Below are 17484 nucleotides of genomic sequence, written 5' to 3'. Positions count from 1 at the left end.
ATTGTCATATATTCATGCAATGGAACTTATATATCAGCGAAAAAGAGTGTAAGAGGTTTAAGAACAGGCAAAAGTAATCTAGTTATACAAGTCAAAATAGTAGTTAAATTGTGAGATAAGGCATAAAGGAGACCTGTTTTGTTTCTTGATCTGGGTGCTCAAGGTCCCTTTGTAATCTGTTCAGCTGAATGCTAATGAGTTGTTTATTTTTCTGTATGTTTATTTATATGTCAATGAAAAAAGCTTACTAAAAAGGTAGTGCAGAAGCAAGAATGAGAGAAATCTATCTTCATGGGTTTAAATGCTTCCCTTGTGTGTGTTTTCAGTGAACTCTTCTTTTTCTCACTTTTTAATCTGTTCTATCAGCTTTTTGACCTGTCCCTGTGCTCTTTTCCTCACTCTTGTGTCAGATCCTGGAGGCAGTAACCATGCAGCACATCTTCATGAACAATTTCCAGCTTTGCAGTGAGATCAACGAAAGAGTCGTTCAGCACTTCGTTCACTGCATAGAGACTCACGGTCGGAACGTCCAGTATATAAAGTTCTTACAGACAATTGTCAAGGCAGAAGGGAAATTTATTAAAAAATGCCAAGACATGGTTATGGCTGAGGTGATTGTTATATATTCTATATACCTCCATCTGGTGTTCTGTAGAAATTTTTGAATTATTTAATCTTATCTGTGTGAACTTGCACCCTCTTCAGGAGCCATATAGAAGGACAGAAATTAATTGTGTGTGCATATGTGTGTGTATGAGCTTAAGTTGTAGATACAGGCAAGAATCTGATCTGATATTTCATAGCAACCAGTTTGCTCTAAGGAAGGATGGCTTGGATTTTTCTGACAGGGGACAGAAAGAGGAATAAGGAACTGAATTATAGGGAATGAAGATAAAATGTAGTCAGGACCCAATGAGCCAGAACAACTTCCATTCTTGTGGATTATGAATTTTTAAAAAATTTTTCACATAATTAATTAGATTGAAAAAATTTTGTCTGATGCTTCTTGAGGAGCAGTTGGTCTATGCAGTCAAGGAAAAGTCTTACTTGGTTTATTACGGATTCACTTTGATTTACAATCTTGTCTATGTATATGGTTCCATTGGCAGGGAGGGTAGTGTGATTAAGAGTTGGGGCCAGCATGGTGGCTCATGCCTGTAATCCCAGCTCTTTGGGAGGCTGAGGCAGGAGGATCACTTGAGGCTGGGAGTACGAGACCAGCCTGGGCAACATAGTAAGACCCTTGTTTCTACAAAAAATTAAAAAAATTAACTGAGTGTAGTGGCATGTGCCTATAGTCCCAGTTACAGAGGAAGATCCCTTGAGCCCAGGAGTTTGAGGTTGCAGTGAGCTATGATGGCACCCACTATACTCCAGCCTGGGCAAAAGAATGAGACATTGTCTCTTAGATAAAAAAAAAAAAAAAAGAGAATCGGCTCAACCTGGGATACAAATGTCGCCTGAACCCCTTCACCGAAGGGTGCCATGAGATACGTTACTTGACCTCTCAACTCCTCAGTGAAGTTTTCTATAAAATGAAGATACAGCAGATTTCACTTTAAAGAGTTGATATGCGGAGTAAATGAGATAACCATGACATTAATGCCTAACACTTTTTGGAAGGCTGCCATACTCTAGGCACAGTCCTAAGCAATTTGTCTATAATTATTTATTTAATATACATAGTACTGTGAGTTAGCTATTGTATTTGTCCCGGTTTCACAGATGAAGAAACTGAGATACAGTGAGGTTAGGAAGTTCATCTAAAGAGTTTATCTTGGTATCTGGCATCTAATAATTAGAGCTCATAAAGGTTAGTCATTAGTAAGTATTGACCATGTTTATTTTGACTTCTGTGCCAGCCCTCTCAGTTTTTTTGTACTTCATGTACTGCTGATGAAATTGATTTATTCTTAAATAGATTTGCAAGAAGCCACATCTTAGGGGACAAGTTATAAACAGGAATGCCTCAACTTTTTGAAGAGTAAGTGTGGAGAGGAAGGCATATCTTAATTAAAAGTAATTTGTGATTGAAGAGATAAGATGGCAGATGAAAGAATTGTAAAGGTGATACATTGTAAAGCATAAAAATAAGATGGAGGCAGGGCACACTGGCTCACACCTGTAATCCCAGCACTTTGGGAGGCTGAGGAGGGTGAATCACCTGAGGTTGAGAGTTCGAGACCAGCCTAGCCAACATGGAGAAACCCCGTCTCTACGAAAAATACAAAATTAGCCAGACGTGGTGGTGCATCCCTGTAATCCCAGCTACTCAGGAGGCTGAAGCAGGAGAATTGCTTGAACCAACCCGAGAGGCGAAGGTTGCAGTGAGCCAAGATCACACCATTGCACTCCAGCCTGGGCAACAAGAGTGAAACTCCATCTCAAAAAAAATAAAATAAAATAAAAAAATAAGATGGAAACATTTAAAAAGAAATATCATAGCCTAATTGGTAGTTTTGGAAATACAATTGCAAGCTTGCAATCTCTTTTCCACTTGATACATTAATGCTAGTATGCAGACTTTCTCTCCCCCTAATAGCTTTTTAGGGCCAGTGTGGTATTTCTGTATCTGTGGACTAAAATTATGATGCTGAAGATTTCTATTTGTTCAGTTATATAAATGAATGAAGTCAAAGTAGGTAAGACTGATTTGGGAAGATAAATGCTAACAGAACCTCTCTCTTTCTCTGTGAATAGATTTTTTTCACGCTGCCCCACCCCTGCAAGCTTGTAATCTAAACCCACCCTGTTCTTTATGTAGCTGGTCAATTCAGGAGAGGATGTCCTCGTGTTCTACAACGACAGAGCCTCTTTCCAGACTCTGATCCAGATGATGCGGTCAGAGCGGGATCGGATGGATGAGAACAGCCCTCTCATGTACCACATCCACTTGGTCGAGCTTCTGGCTGTGTGCACGGAGGGTAAGAACGTCTACACAGAGATCAAGTGCAACTCCCTGCTCCCTCTGGATGACATTGTTCGCGTGGTGACCCATGAGGACTGCATCCCTGAGGTGAGCGAGCCCAGCCTGGCTGTGCCCTTCTCGTCCCTATGTGGTGCCTTCTGTCGTGGCTCACTGGGAGACATAGTGTTGGCTGGCCTGGGGGAGCCCCGACGGTTCTGAAAGCTGCAGCTCATTTTGTAGTGGGATTTCAGTTCCCTAAAACGTGTTCTCAAGCACTGATTTTGCATGAAAGGAACATGGGAGAAGTTAGTCATTCCTTCCCTATCTTTAAGGAGAGTGAGGAAAAAAGCTTCAGCTCTGTGGAACTAATTTAGTCTGTTGAACAAAGGGGATGTGACCTGAATGAACTTCTCAAAAATGTGACAAAAAGTAGGTTGAGATCTAGATCGTATGATTGTAAGACTTAGCTGCAAATCGTAAGTTAATTCTTTAAAACAAAGACCCTTACTTACAGAAATAATGGCCATTATAAAAAATTTAGAAACTGCAGACAATCAATTAAAAAATAATAATAATGAATCCCTAAGTTTTGAAGTTAATCCTTCCAGGCTTCCTTTTTTCCTACTCATATATTATATTGATTGATAATGAAATGGATTGTAAAGTATATATTTTATAATATATAAAGTATATTGTAAAGTATATATTATATGTTTTACAATGTGTAATAGTTTGTAGTACACATTTATATTACATTAAATATATATGACACATATATATTGTTTTTAGGTTTTTTTGAAAAGCTAATAACAGTCATGTGTCGGTTAGTGGTGGGGATATGTTTTGAGAAATGCATTCTTAGTTGATTTCCTCATTGTGCAAACATCGTACAGCGCACTTACGCAAACCTAGATGGCACAGCCTGCTACACACGTCGGCCCTATGGTCCGGCCTCTTGCTCCCAGGCTACAAACAGGCACAACATGTGGCTCTCTCAGTACTGAAGACAATTATAACACAATTGTGTTTGTGTATCTAAACATTGAAAAGTTCCAGTAAAAATTGGGTATTATAATCTTAGGGGTCTCTGTTGTGTATGAGACCCATCATTGACCAAAATGTCATTATTCAGTACCTGACCATACTCTTTGAAAAGTTCAAAAATCAAAGACTGTAAATTTAGGGGTAAACCATGAAAAGTCTTATAATCTGTTTTCCTACCCACCCTACAGAAAATAATTTATTATGTTCTTGTGTATTTTTCTAGAATTTTGCACATAAACACATACATTATATATACTTTACCACCCCCCCCCCGTTTTTTTAAATGCAAAAGATGATACTTTAGGTACACAATTCTGTACCTTAACACTGTAACTTCTCTTCATACCAGTTCATAAAGAGATGCTAGATTGTTTTTACAGTTGCATAAAATTCCATTGTATGGATGTACTGTCATAGCCCTTTGTGTTTAACTAATTTATGATATAATGAGATAGTAATGAATAATCGCTGTAATAAGAAAGCAATGAGATTGCATTTTTTTCACAGTCTTGGCCACAGTATATTACCAAACTTTTGGATTCTCATATATCTGGCAGGTGAAAATGGTCATTTCAACATAGTTTTAATTTACATTTCTCTTGTTATGGATAAAGAAGGTAGAGTTATAACTAGCATTAGGGATGAGAGAAGCATAGTGTTATAACAAGCATTAGTTTGTTTTTTACCCTTTTTTATTTGAAGTACAACAGAAATGCAAAAAAAGTACATAAATCTCAATTGTATACTAAAGGAACAATAGAACAATTATAAAGAGAACAGCTTTGTAATTGCCACCCAGGTCAAGAAATATGCAAAAACCTCCCCCATTCCCCTTTCCTGTCCTCACCTCCCCCAAGGGCTGTCTCCTGAGGATAACCACAAGCTGACTTTTATGTAATCCTGCAGTTGCTTTTCTGTATACATCCCTCAACAATATAGTTTAGTTTTGTGAGGTTTTGGACTTCTTCTGTGTATCATTCCATGCCTTCTTAAGTTCAGCTCTGTGTTGTTAAGGCTGATCCACCCTGACATGTAGCTGTGTCCATTTCCTTTGCTTTGAAGCATTCCTTTCTATCATGGCACCATGATAGGATTTTCCATTCTTCTACTGATGCTCGTTTTAGTTGTTTCCAGCTTTTGGCTGTTAGGATCATGCATACATCCTGGCCCACACATGTACACTTCTGTCCAGGGTGTGTGGATAGTCAGAAGTGGAAGTGCTGGATCATAGGCGGTGCATTTCTTCAATTTGATGTGACACAGTCCAGTTGTTTTCAGCATAGTTGCTCCAGTTAACATTCCTCCTGCCTACCCTGCTAACATTTGCTATCATCAGATCCTTTATTATTTTTTTTTCAATTTGATGGTTGTATAATAGTATTGCATACTAGCTTAATTTTTAGAAGCTTCATGGAGATATTTGCAGATATGATTCACTTGTTTAAAGTGTACAATTGAGTGGTTTTTAATATATTCACAGAGTTGTGCAATCACCATCACAATATAGTTACAGAATATTTTCATCATCCCAAAAAGAAACCCCATGCCCATTAGCAGTCACTTCCCATTTCCTGCCAACCCCTCAATCCTAGGTAACTGCTCATCTTTCTGAATATATGGATTTGCCTATTTGAGACATTTCATGGAATCATGCAGCATGTGGTCTTTTACGAGTGGATTTTTTCACCTACATGATTTTTCTCAAGGCTCATGCAAGTCGTAGCATGTATCAGCACTTCGTTCCTTTATGTTGCAGAGTAATTTTCTATTCTGTACATACACCACATTTTGTGTGTCCATCAGTCAGTTGATGGGGATTTGGATTGTTTCCACTTTTTGACTATTGTGAATCATGCTGCTATGCACACTTGTGTACAGGATTTTGTATAGTATTAACCATAGTGATTTTAATGTCTGTGTCCTTGATTCCTAATTGAAGTTGAGCCCCTTGCTCTGTGTGTGTGTGTGTGTGTGTGTGTGTGTTTGATGTTTGATACTCCTTTAAGAAATATCTGATCCAGTTTTTTGCCTCCCTTTTCTCTGGGGATGTCTGTCTTATAAGCACAGATGTAGGGGCATTCTTCATTGGAACATGCCTTGCAGGTATCTTCTCCCAACTTGTGCCCATTTAACTCTCCAGTGGTGCCTTTTTATGAACAGAAATTCTTAATTTCAAGTAATCAAACTTGTCCCTCTTCTATGGTCAGAGGTTTTGCCTCATTCTTTCCCTTGAGGTCATGAACATATTCTCTTCCAAAAGCTTTATGGTTTTGGATTTTATAATTGTGAATTTCAAATGTCAGAAAATCATAGAAGTAAGACTTGGCAGTGGGGAATGGGATGACCATTTTGATCTGTCCTTCTTGCTGTGAAGTTGAAGCAGCTAATCAGTTCCATATAAACCAAGATGGTTTTTCAGAAAAGCTTCTTTCTATCTTGCAGGTTAAAATTGCATACATTAACTTCCTGAATCACTGCTATGTGGACACAGAGGTGGAAATGAAGGAGATTTACACCAGCAATCACATGTGGAAATTGTTTGAGAATTTCCTTGTAGACATCTGCAGGGTAAGCCTTTTGGAACTAAGAAGGCAGAGTTGGAGAGTGAGAGGTGTGTGTGTGTGTGTGTGTGTGTAGCATCTTCGTGCACACATGAAGAAAACAGCTGCATCATTTCTCCTCTAATTTGTGGCATGCAGAGGCACTTGTGACTCTTTTCTCATGTCTCATTTCTTCCTTTTTTCCCCCTTTGAGATGGAGTCTTGCTCTGTCACCTAGGCTGGAGTGCAGTGGCACAATCTCAGTTCACTGCAACCTCTGCCTCCTGGGATCAAGCAGTTCTCCTGCCTCAGCCTCCCGAGTAGCTGGGATTACAAGCACCTGCCACCATGCCTGGCTAATTTTTGTGTTTTTAGTAGAAACAGGGTTTCACCATGTTGGCCAGGCTGGTCTTGAACTCCTGACCTCAAATGATCTGCCCACCTCAGCCTCCCAAAGTGCTGGGATTACAAGTGTGAGCCACCACACCTGGCCATTCTTCCTATCTTTTGCTCTTAGCCACGAATGGATGTTATTTATCAAGCTTCATGGAAGAGAGGTTATTTCTGGTTTTCGTGTCACCCCTGTGGATTGGTTGATGAATAATAACCTGGGCATATTAAAATTCAATTTCTAAGGATTTATTTTCCTTGGTAATATGTCTGTGCTTGAAGGGCACTTCCCTGAGCTTGAGCATTTGTCTCCTGCAATCTGGTCTTGAGGATTCTGCAAAACTCTTCACCTTCCATTTATTGCTTTCCTGGCTCAGCCTCAAGAGTGGCCTTCAAGATACTTGATTTGGTTTTGCATTGAGCTTAATATTCATGCGAAAGCCACAAGACTGCCACATAGCAAAGCATACCACAGATTTAATATGAGTTTTGTGATGGTGGATTTGGGGGAGCGGGGTAGATTAAAAGATTGTTTGGAAGATAATTGTCAGATACATCCCAATTTCAGAAACATTGTGATGTTAAGGTGCATTATAGAATCCTAGAATGTGGTATTTTCTGCTTGACTGTATGATTGCTAGTATGAGACAAGGAGCCTGTAAGAACTTATTTTCCTTCTGAATGAGAACCCTATTTAGTAATATTTGGTCAGGTGTTGGTTTCACAGACGTATTTTTTTAAAAATCTCAAACTCCTCCTAGTTTTTTAATCCCATTAGCCTAGGGATTTTGGCTTGGAATAGCAGGCCTGATTTATTTCTTTAAATCAGTGCTCTGAAATTTTCTGTAAAGGACCAGATAGTAAATATGTTAAGCTTTGTGGGCCATTCATCTCTTTCATGACTACTCAGTTCTGCTCTTCTAGCATGAAAGTAGTCATGGCAAGCAGGTTTGGCTGTGTTCCAATAAAACTTTATAAAGATAATTACTGGCCCTTATTTTGCCAATCCTTGCATTAAATTACTTAGAAATGCTGTAAAATCAGCTATTAATTTCATTCTTTGAATATGTTCTCAGACTGTCTAGTTTTAAGGTCAGAACATGAGAGTCTCTTAACAACACTTGATTTTTATGTCCTTCATTCTTTTCAGTATAAGCAATTTTATATCTTAAATTATAAAACTTGATTTTTTAAAAAATGTGCTAACCCTCTCCATGGCAAATCTTTTTCTAGGCGGCAGACTTAAGTAGAGTACGGGTGAAACTGAAGGTGTCTCCTCACCCCAAAACATGTAGTCAGTTATTCTGAAATATGGCTTGCTATTTTGAACAATGTTGTGTATTGGTAAGATTTTAATTGAATGGAAGATTGTTGTAGGATTGGAGCATGGTCAGGCCAGGCGTGGTGGTTCACACCTGTAATCCCAGTACTTTGGGAGACCTAGGTGAGCAGATCCCTTGAGCCCAGGAGTTCGAGACTAGCCTGGCCAACGTGGCGAAACCCTATGTCTACTAAAAAAAAATACAAAAATTAGCCGGGCATGGTGGCGGGCACCTGTAATCCCAACTACTTGGGAGGCTGAGGCACGAGAATCGCTTGAACCTGGGAAATGAAGGCTGCAGTGAGCCAAGATCATGCCACTGTACTCCATTGTGGGTGACAGAGTGAGACTCTGTCTCAAAAAAAAAAAAAGGATTGGAGACAGTCAGGTCTGTAGGACCTCAGTAACATATTTGATTGTCTTGATTATTTGGATAAGGAAACCATGGTCTAGACCAGAGGAATGGATTACTCAGGAGAGCAGTTTTCTTTTAGGGGAAATTTAAGACACCTGTAGTGACTGTGCTTCTTACTGCCCTTCGGGGTTTTGGATTTTCCAGACACACGTAGGAAGTTGCAAGTGGTGGCCTTGTTGGTCTCATACCCATTTTAATGTTTGTGATTTTGCTTCATGTTGTCTGAGCTGATCTGCTTTCCTTTTTTTCATGATTTATATTTTATTATTGTGATTCCTTAAGGGGAGAAATATTGTCCAGCAGGCCTTTACCTTTCATTTGTTAAAAGTAACCCACAGGAGGGAGTCGCAGATTTCTTAATGTTTGGTGTAGGTTTTGGTGTCATGCTTAACATATACCCACTTATCTTCCAGGCCTGTAACAACACTAGTGACAGGAAACATGCAGACTCCATTTTGGAGAAGTACGTCACCGAAATCGTCATGAGTATTGTTACTACTTTCTTCAGCTCTCCCTTCTCAGACCAGAGTACAACTTTGCAGGTAATAAATACCAACGTCAAGCAGAGTGTTCATGATACACCTTCGGCAGTTGGGCAAGATGTGAATTTGGGGGTGAGCAACTGTAAATGAACTGGTCTGCAAAGCATTAATAAAAGATACATTTCTCTTGGTGGAAGATAGCTTTGATGGGATTTCTTGGCTAAAGAAGTACCTGGGGATATTTTCTTATATTGGATGGTTCTGTTAATTGTTGATTTTCTCCTTAAAATCTTTTCTGGTTTTTTTTTTTTTTTTTTGGTCCTTCAGTCTTCTCCTTCTCTGCCCTCCAATTCTAGAGATAACATTTATAAAACATCTAGCACAGTGCCTGACACAGAGTAGGTGCTTAATAAATGGTAGCCTGTGCTATTTCTGATAGACTATAAGCTACATGAGGACAAAGTTATGCCTTATATGCATGATCATCTCATATACTAGTCTATCCCTTGTACCTGGCATTGTGACTGATAACAAGTTGCCAATTTCTTGAACAAATGAATAAATTAGACTCAGGAGAGCAGTAGAGATCAGAGATAAACATGTACTGGTTGAAGCCTTAGCCAGGAAAATGAAGTGGTAAACGAAAAGGGACCTGGAGAGGACACAAATAATGGATGATGGGATGTAAAAGAGGCAGAGGAAGGTCAGGAGTTTTCATGCAGGCAGGGTGCGATGTGGGAGTCTGTGGGACCTCAGGAATGAAGAAAGGGGAGGATTTTAGGAAAAAAGCTGATGATGGGCCATCATGTCCTTTTGCTCTTCCAAGAGGTTGAGTGAGCTGATGTCACCTGTATTAGTCCATTTTCACACTGCTGATAAAGACATACCCAAGACTAGGCAATTTACAAAAGAAAGAGGTTTAGTGGACTCACAGTTGCATGTGGCTGGGGAGGCCTCACAGTCATGGTAGACGGTGAAGGCTACGTCCCACATGGCAGCAGACTAGAGAAGAGAACTTGTGCAGGGAAACTCCCCTTTATAAAACCATCAGATCTTGCAAGATTCATTCACTATCACGAGAACAGCATGGGAAAGACCCACCCCATGATTCAGTTACCTCCCACTAGGTCCCTCCCACAACATGTGGAAATTGTAGGAGCTATAATTCAAGATGAAATTTGGGTAGGGACACAGCCAAACCATATCCCACCTGATTACCTGTTACATTTGGATAGTTAGTAGGCAGCTACTCTTATCCTTTTAATCGTCTTTTGTACACCAAGGTGTCAAATAGGGGCAGAGCAGGTGTTCCAGGAATACGGTTCAGTGGAGTTATTTTAGTCAAGGGATACTTCTTTCTTTGACCTGGGCTATTGGGTTCCCATCCCAAATCCAGCACTTACTGGCTAATAGGGCAGGTAATAATGCCACTGCTTACTTCACAGGGTGATGGTGAAGGCTAAATGAGATATGTATAAAGTGCTTAGCACAGAGCTTGGCATGTAGGAAGTGCTTGGGGTAAATGGCCATTCTCATTGGGCCCTTTGAATTAGCTTCAGAGCTAACAAGCAGCCACAAAACTCGGACTAAATTCTAGGTTCCCCCGGCCAGTTTGCCAGGCTCCCTCTGCTCCTGTCCTCTATTAGGAACACAGCTTACTATCTTAGGTGGCTGCAGGGAGTAGGACAGAAAGAAGGCAATGAGATTCTGGCTCCCAGGTGAACTTCATGGAAAGAACATGGAGGTTTGCCATCAGAGAGACCCTTGCAGTTCACTTCCTGCTTTGCCATCACTTCTCTTTTCTTTTGGATAATTTCTTTTATTCTTGCTGGGCCTTTGTTTTTCATGTGTGACGGGAAGGTAATTCCAAGTCACCAAATTGTTCACTGAGGCCTGAATGAGATCATACGTGAAATGTCTCACACATAGTTTGCCCTTAATAAATGAAAGTTATCTGAACCATGTTTATCAGGGAGGTTCCGAAGTTTTAGTTAATCTATTTTATTTTCTTATAATAGACTTCCTTTTTCCCCTGACACTTTCTATTTTCTTTCATCTCAGAGACCTCTTCTGGGGTTTTCAATACTTTTTTCTTTACTATATTAACTTCCACTGTTTTTAGAGGGGCTATGCAATTTGTCTCCTCTCAAATGAAAGACGAGTTGAAGAGTGCAGCATACGCGGCTATCTATCTTTGCCTTGCTGGTCCAAAACTACCCTTTTAATGGAGACCAAAACTATAATTTTTTCATGTACTCAGAAAGTCAGTGTCAAATTGATTCAGTGGATGTTTGAGTACTCTTACTTTAAAATGAGTACAAATTTATACCTTTGTAGAAAGGAATAAATCTTCTCATGTAACTTCTAAGTACTCATCATAATAAATGAATATTCATAAAGAGTAACCATCTGAATTCTCTTTATGTCGTTGAAGACCTTGCCAGAAATAAAGAAGTAGCATTCTAGGTGAGATTCACTTATCAGTTTGTTTTTGCCGATTAAACATATGGATTCTACTCAATAGATATAATGTCTGAAAGGAACTTTGGGGTCCATCTGCCTCAATCCACTTATTTTATACATTGGATGAAACTGGAGTTCAGAGAGGTGAAGTAACTTTGTTTAAAGTCATGCAGCTGCTTGGTAACTGGATAAGAATACCAGTCTTTGAATTGTGGATCCATTGCTCCTTCTTGTGCTCAAACTTAGTTAAAATAGCATCAAGTTAATGCATTGCCCTAAAATGCTTCTGAATTGCTCTCCCTTGGCTAGGTAACTTATGGAATTTAGCCCTTATCCAGGCATCCCCTCTCACACTTGCCTCAGGGTCCATTAACAATAATGTCTATCTCGGGTCTGGGGTCCTGTGGTTCAAGACAATGTCTGTCTCTGATCAGCTCATCAGTAGTCTACAAATAAAAGTCTGTTTTTCACATTGCCTCTTTCGGCTTCTTGCAGACTCGCCAGCCTGTCTTTGTGCAACTGCTGCAAGGAGTATTCAGAGTTTACCACTGCAACTGGTTAATGCCAAGCCAAAAAGCCTCCGTGGAGAGCTGTATTCGGGTGCTGTCTGATGTAGGTAAGATACCAAGTCAGTTTGGATATACGTGATGAAAATGAATTGTCTGACAGTGGTAAGGCTGCCATTTATTGAGCACTCATTACAACTCTTCTAAAGTTACACAGACAGGAAGTTTCAGAGTCAGACCTGGAACCAAGGTCTTCTTGATTACTGGGCTTCTTTTTTTTATCTACCAAGCCAGCATTTCCCAAAGGAAGAGCCAGTGAGTCCTAAGTCAGATAGGCCTCGAAGAACAAGCTTCCGTGGTTGTTAGGCAATTCTTGGCAAGTCATGATACACACAGCTTATTCAAGGCCCTGGGAAGTCCCTCATTCAAGAAACTAATTTGTTTAATCCAGCAAATGTACTTGACCATATGGAAACTTTTTCCTGGAAAGCACCTGTCACATCCTAAGGAACACCCTTTCTCAGAAATGGTGCACTGCTCCCTTCTTCCCCTTGAGGAGAAATGATTCTCCATTTCCTCTGTGACTCCCCTCCTGTACCACCTCTCATAGGCAGCCTTTGAAAGGAAGTTAGGAAAATTTCTTTTTCCTTCATCCTGACTTTATCAGATTCCATGACTTGACCCATTACCCACCTCCTATTAATGCTGTGCAAAGAGGTAAGCTTCCTGCCTGAAGTTAAGAAGAGAGTCCTTCAGGCAGGTAACAAGAAGAGCAAAACAGGTGTAGTTCTTAGTACTATTTAGTGGCTGTCCAGCAAGTGTCAATTGTGTGGGTAAGATATCAAATCAGTTTGGATATACTTTGGGAGATATGTATAATCTATATCAGGACCTGTTGCCTAATTTCAGTAGTCTGTGGCCCAGTTCCTTTACTCTCATATGGTGGGTGTCGATGTCTTTTTATTATTGGTGTGGCGGTATTTTGCAGTCATAAATTAGGTTTTGAAAAATATATACATGACAGGTTCATTGTGTTATACCTTAGAAACAGGGCCCTGCAAGGGAATTCCCAGATAATCCTATACTTTTTCCATACACAACTATCTATCATAAAGAATATACTTGGTGAACTAACATGGAAGTACAAAGCCAAATACCACGCATTCTCACTTAAAAGTGGGAGCTAAATATTGGGTCCACATGGATGTAAAGATGGGGGAATACTAGAGGGGGAAAGGGGGAAAAGGGCTGAAAAACTACCTGTTGGGTGCTGGGCGCGGTAGTTCACACCTGTAATCCCAGCACTTTGGGAGACTGAGACAGGCGGATCACCTGAGGTTGGGAGTTCGAGACCAGCCTGACCAACATGGAGAAACCCCGTCTCTACTAAAAATACAAAATTAGCCTGGCATGGTGGCGCATGCCTGTAATCCCAGTTACTCAGGAGGCTGAGGCAGGAGAATTGCTTGAACCTGGGAGGCAGAGGTTGTGGTGAGCTGAGATCACACCACTGGTGGCACTCCAGCCTGGGCAACAGAGCACAGTGCTGTCTCAAAAAAACAAAACTACCTGTTGGGTACTCTGTGTTCTATGTGGGTGATGGATTCGATCAGCATTAAGCAATACACCTTTGCAACAAACCTTCGTGTGTACCCCCTGGTTCTAAGATAAAAGTTGGAAAAAAAAAAAAATAAGATCTGCTTATTGAGGCCAAAGAAAATGTAAGAGAAAGTCCTTGCCATAGAGGTTAGTTTTTGTTTAGTATTTTAGCAAGTGGCTGACTTGACGAGCAGCTCAGTGCTCATTAGAGAGGGGAAATCTTGCCATTTGTCTTGGCGGTGATAAGAAAAAAGACAAGGAGAGTTGATGTCTGTGAAATGGTAAGACATGAAAACAGCACTACCCAGAGTCCCCTCTGTGTCTTTTGGGGATTGCTTCCTCCATTGCTTCCTCATGACTGATACCACACCCAGAGTCCACTGTGTTAGTTGTTTAGCTTATAAGTATCCAAGGCACAGAGTTTCTAGCTGTGATGAGTGTACCCTGTACATCCTGCTTTTTAATTTTTTATTATTTGTATTTTTCCAAATTTCCCACTTTCTGTATTAGACTGTTAGAAAGTTGTTGGCTGGCTTATAGTTTTTTTCCCCTCTAAATTGTGTGTGTGTTTGTGTTTTAAATGGGATTTAAGTAATTGCTTCTCAGATTCCTCTTTCAGGATGTTGGCGTTGTTTCTACAATCAGATACTAGAGTACTTTCTTTGCTTCTAGTGTTTTGAAGCATTGAAGACAGGAAATAGTTCTTTTTTGGACATTTTCCCATATGGAAAAAAATGATTATTACTCTTAATTATCTTCCTTTTCAAAATCTTTTATTTTGGAATAATTTTAGGTTTATGGGACTGTAGCAAGGGTAATACAGAGAATTCCCACAGACCCCTCACTCATTGTCACCCATTGTCAGCATCTTACATTAATTAGCAGGGCACCTTTGCCAAGGCTAGGAAACTGACCCTGATATTGGGCTATTACCTCGACTCCACACTCGATTCGAATTTCACCACTTTTCCCACTGCTGTCCCTTGTCACACCCTTTTTCTGTTCCAGGATTTGGTCCAGGCACTACCTTGCATTTGGTTGTCATGTCTCCCCAGTCTCTTCTGGTCTGTGACCATTTCTCAGCCTTTCCTTGTTTCTTATGACTTTGACAGTCTTGACAAGTACTGGTCAGGAGTCCTGTAGAGTATCTTCCATCATGGGTTTGACTGATGTTTGTCTCATGCTTAGACTGGAGTTCTCCTTTTTTAAGAGGAAGAAAGAAGGACCTATCCAGAAAGAGGATTTTATGCCATTGTGAATGCTACCTTTAGGATTATGTTTGGGATAACCCAGCATTTTTGTAGATTGTTGAACAAACCTGAAAAATAACTAGCAAATGATTCATTGGCCAAATGAATTCCCTGCCTTGATTATTCTTAAAATACACAAACACCTCAGTGATGATAAGAAGCCATTCATTGAGGAAACCCATTGAACTTTAACGCTGACATGCCCTAGCCTTATGACCTGAGAGTGTTTTAACATTCCTCAGAACTGCTGACCCCCAGAATTCACACTGGGAAACCCTAACCTAAAAGATGGTAAAGTTGACTTGAGCTCCTCAGTCTTTAAGCTCAATACCAGGCAAGCCGGCCCATTCTGGGTGTGAAAAACCTGCCCAATGGTGAATAGGGCATTACGTCCATCTGTAGGGTGTCCCCCATATAAAAATTGTAGGCTCACGACTCATCTTTCTCCTGTACAGCCAAGAGCCGGGCCATTGCCATTCCCGTGGACCTGGACAGCCAAGTCAACAACCTCTTTCTCAAGTCCCACAACATTGTGCAGAAAACAGCCATGAACTGGCGGCTCTCGGCCCGCAATGCTGCACGCAGGGACTCTGTTCTGGCAGCTTCCAGAGACTACCGGAATATCATTGAGAGATTGCAGGTAATGCCTGGTGTTGAGAGAAGTGATGCTTAGCCTGGCCTCAGGTGATTGCCACACACAGCAGTGTGTTCTTGAGCCAGAGAGCATCTAAACTGGGCGGTAGGAAGATGTCAGTGTGGTGAACGACTAGTCAAATGTTATGTATGTAGGGCCAGGAGTGGGAAGTCACTTAGAAATAGAAAAGTTCCTGAAAAAGTGATGGTTTTTAAAGGTTACTCCTAGATTTGCAGATTTCTTGGTGAAAAATTGGGACTCTGCTCTTATTAGAAGGAAATACTGAAATATTATGGAGGATGTTTAGAATAAGAGCATAAGTGTTCCATTTTTTTCCATCACTCTGGGATTATTTAGCCTCTTGAATCAGCAGGTGAACAAGGGTGGTAACACCTGAGAGAAGAATTTTACATCAGAATGAGGCAGATGGAAACAAAAGTATTACTTCCAGCTAGATTATAGACCTTTTTTCTTAGTATCTACCAAGACATCTGCTCTTCTTTTATTAAAGGGGAGAGTAGAGAGTATTAGATGTTAAACACTTAACATTAACATCTTTTTTATACAAGCACCTCAGATGATGCTCTCACAGGTAGTACATAGACCACAGTTTGAGAATCACAGATCCTTTGAATGAGCCCACAAGCTGTGTTTAAAAGTGTAGTCTCAGGCCAGTGCCTGGGTTAAATTTAAATCCTGGCTCTGCCCCCTAGAAATGGTGTATTCTTGGGCGAGTTACTTGACTTCTCGGTCCTTCAGATTCCTAGTCTGTAAAACAGGGACACCTGCCTCATGTGGTTGGTGTGAGAATTAAAGAGAGTTCATAATATGTCCCAGTTACCTGTATTTTGTGCAGCAAATCACAACAATTACTTTATTCTCTTTTGCTCTTCTGGAGGTTGACTCAGAAGGGCTCAGCGAGCTATTTCTTGCTTAGAGTCTTTCATGGGGTTGTAGTCAGATGGTGAGTGTGGTTGGACTCATCTTGACACCTTGCTCACTCGTGTGTTTGGCAGTTGCTGGTTGTCAGGTGGGACGTCAGCTGGAGTTGTTGACTGGAATATCTCCATGTAGCTTGGGCTTCCTCACACCATGGCAGCTAGGTCCCAAAATGAGTGTGTATGAAGAGAGACAAGTGAAAACTTTATTGTTGTTATGACCTAGCTTCAGAAGTCACATAGCATCACTTTTACTGTACTCTGTTGGTCAAGGCAGTCTCAAAGTTTCACTCAAGTTCAGGGGGAGGGAGTCTAGGCCATCATTCAGTGAAAGGGATGTCAGTGTCATATTGTGAGAAGAATGTGCAAGACAGGATATATTGTGGCATAGCCATCTTAGGAAAATACAGTGCACATAAAATACATAGAGCAGTGCCTGGCATGTAGTGAGCACTCAGTTGAGGGCTGCTGTTATCATTATTACTCTTATTACTGTTGTTTACTACTGACTGTAACAGTTACTGAGTCTCTGTATGGTTACACAACCTACTTGAAGAGAGATAAATTCATTAAATCATTCATCAGCTCCATGCTAGGCTCTGGGGATACAGTGGTCAGCAGAACCAGAAATGATGTTATTTGTCTCATAGTATCTCAAGTATTGGAAAGGAAAAAGAGACATTAATTTTAAATATAAAATGGTGAGAGGGACAAGTGAGAAGTGCAGAGAAGTGAGGAGCACTTGAAAGATACTGATAAGGAAACTAATTTTGTTTGAGGTTAGGGATGAGGGTCAAGGAAGACCTTGCTGAGGAAAGTAACATTTGAACCAAGATGAGAAGGAACAGTAGGACCTAAAGAATAAAAGGGAGGGAAACAGCATGTGTAAAGACCATTATACAGAAAAGAAGATGAAAATAAAAGTATTACTCAATTCCAGCTAGAGTACCCCTTTTTTTCTTAGCATCTACCAAGAGATCTGCTCTCCCTTTGT

The 17484-nt window shown here is 40.4% G+C and overlaps 1 protein-coding gene across 6 annotated transcripts in view; it reads left to right on the top strand.

Annotated features, from left to right (window-relative positions):
• ITPR1 (inositol 1,4,5-trisphosphate receptor type 1) overlaps positions 1-17484 on the top strand; it is a 355793-nt gene that overhangs the window by 196251 nt on the left and 142058 nt on the right. For 5 of the 6 annotated variants that reach the window (XM_023218580.1, XM_023218584.1, XM_023218583.1 and 2 more), the window contains 6 exons: positions 411-611; positions 2765-3016; positions 6395-6520; positions 9032-9160; positions 12059-12179; positions 15374-15558. In XM_023218580.1, the coding sequence (XP_023074348.1) occupies positions 411-611; positions 2765-3016; positions 6395-6520; positions 9032-9160; positions 12059-12179; positions 15374-15558 (1014 nt within the window). The remainder of the gene's footprint in view (positions 1-410; positions 612-2764; positions 3017-6394; positions 6521-9031; positions 9161-12058; positions 12180-15373; positions 15559-17484) is intronic. The other variant, XM_023218585.1, reaches the window with a different exon arrangement.

This window comes from Piliocolobus tephrosceles, chromosome 2 (assembly GCF_002776525.5).
Source record: "Piliocolobus tephrosceles isolate RC106 chromosome 2, ASM277652v3, whole genome shotgun sequence".
NCBI classification, from domain to species: Eukaryota; Metazoa; Chordata; class Mammalia; order Primates; family Cercopithecidae; genus Piliocolobus; species Piliocolobus tephrosceles.
Note: the sequence above shows the minus strand (reverse complement) of the source record. Positions and strands in the feature narration are given on the sequence as shown.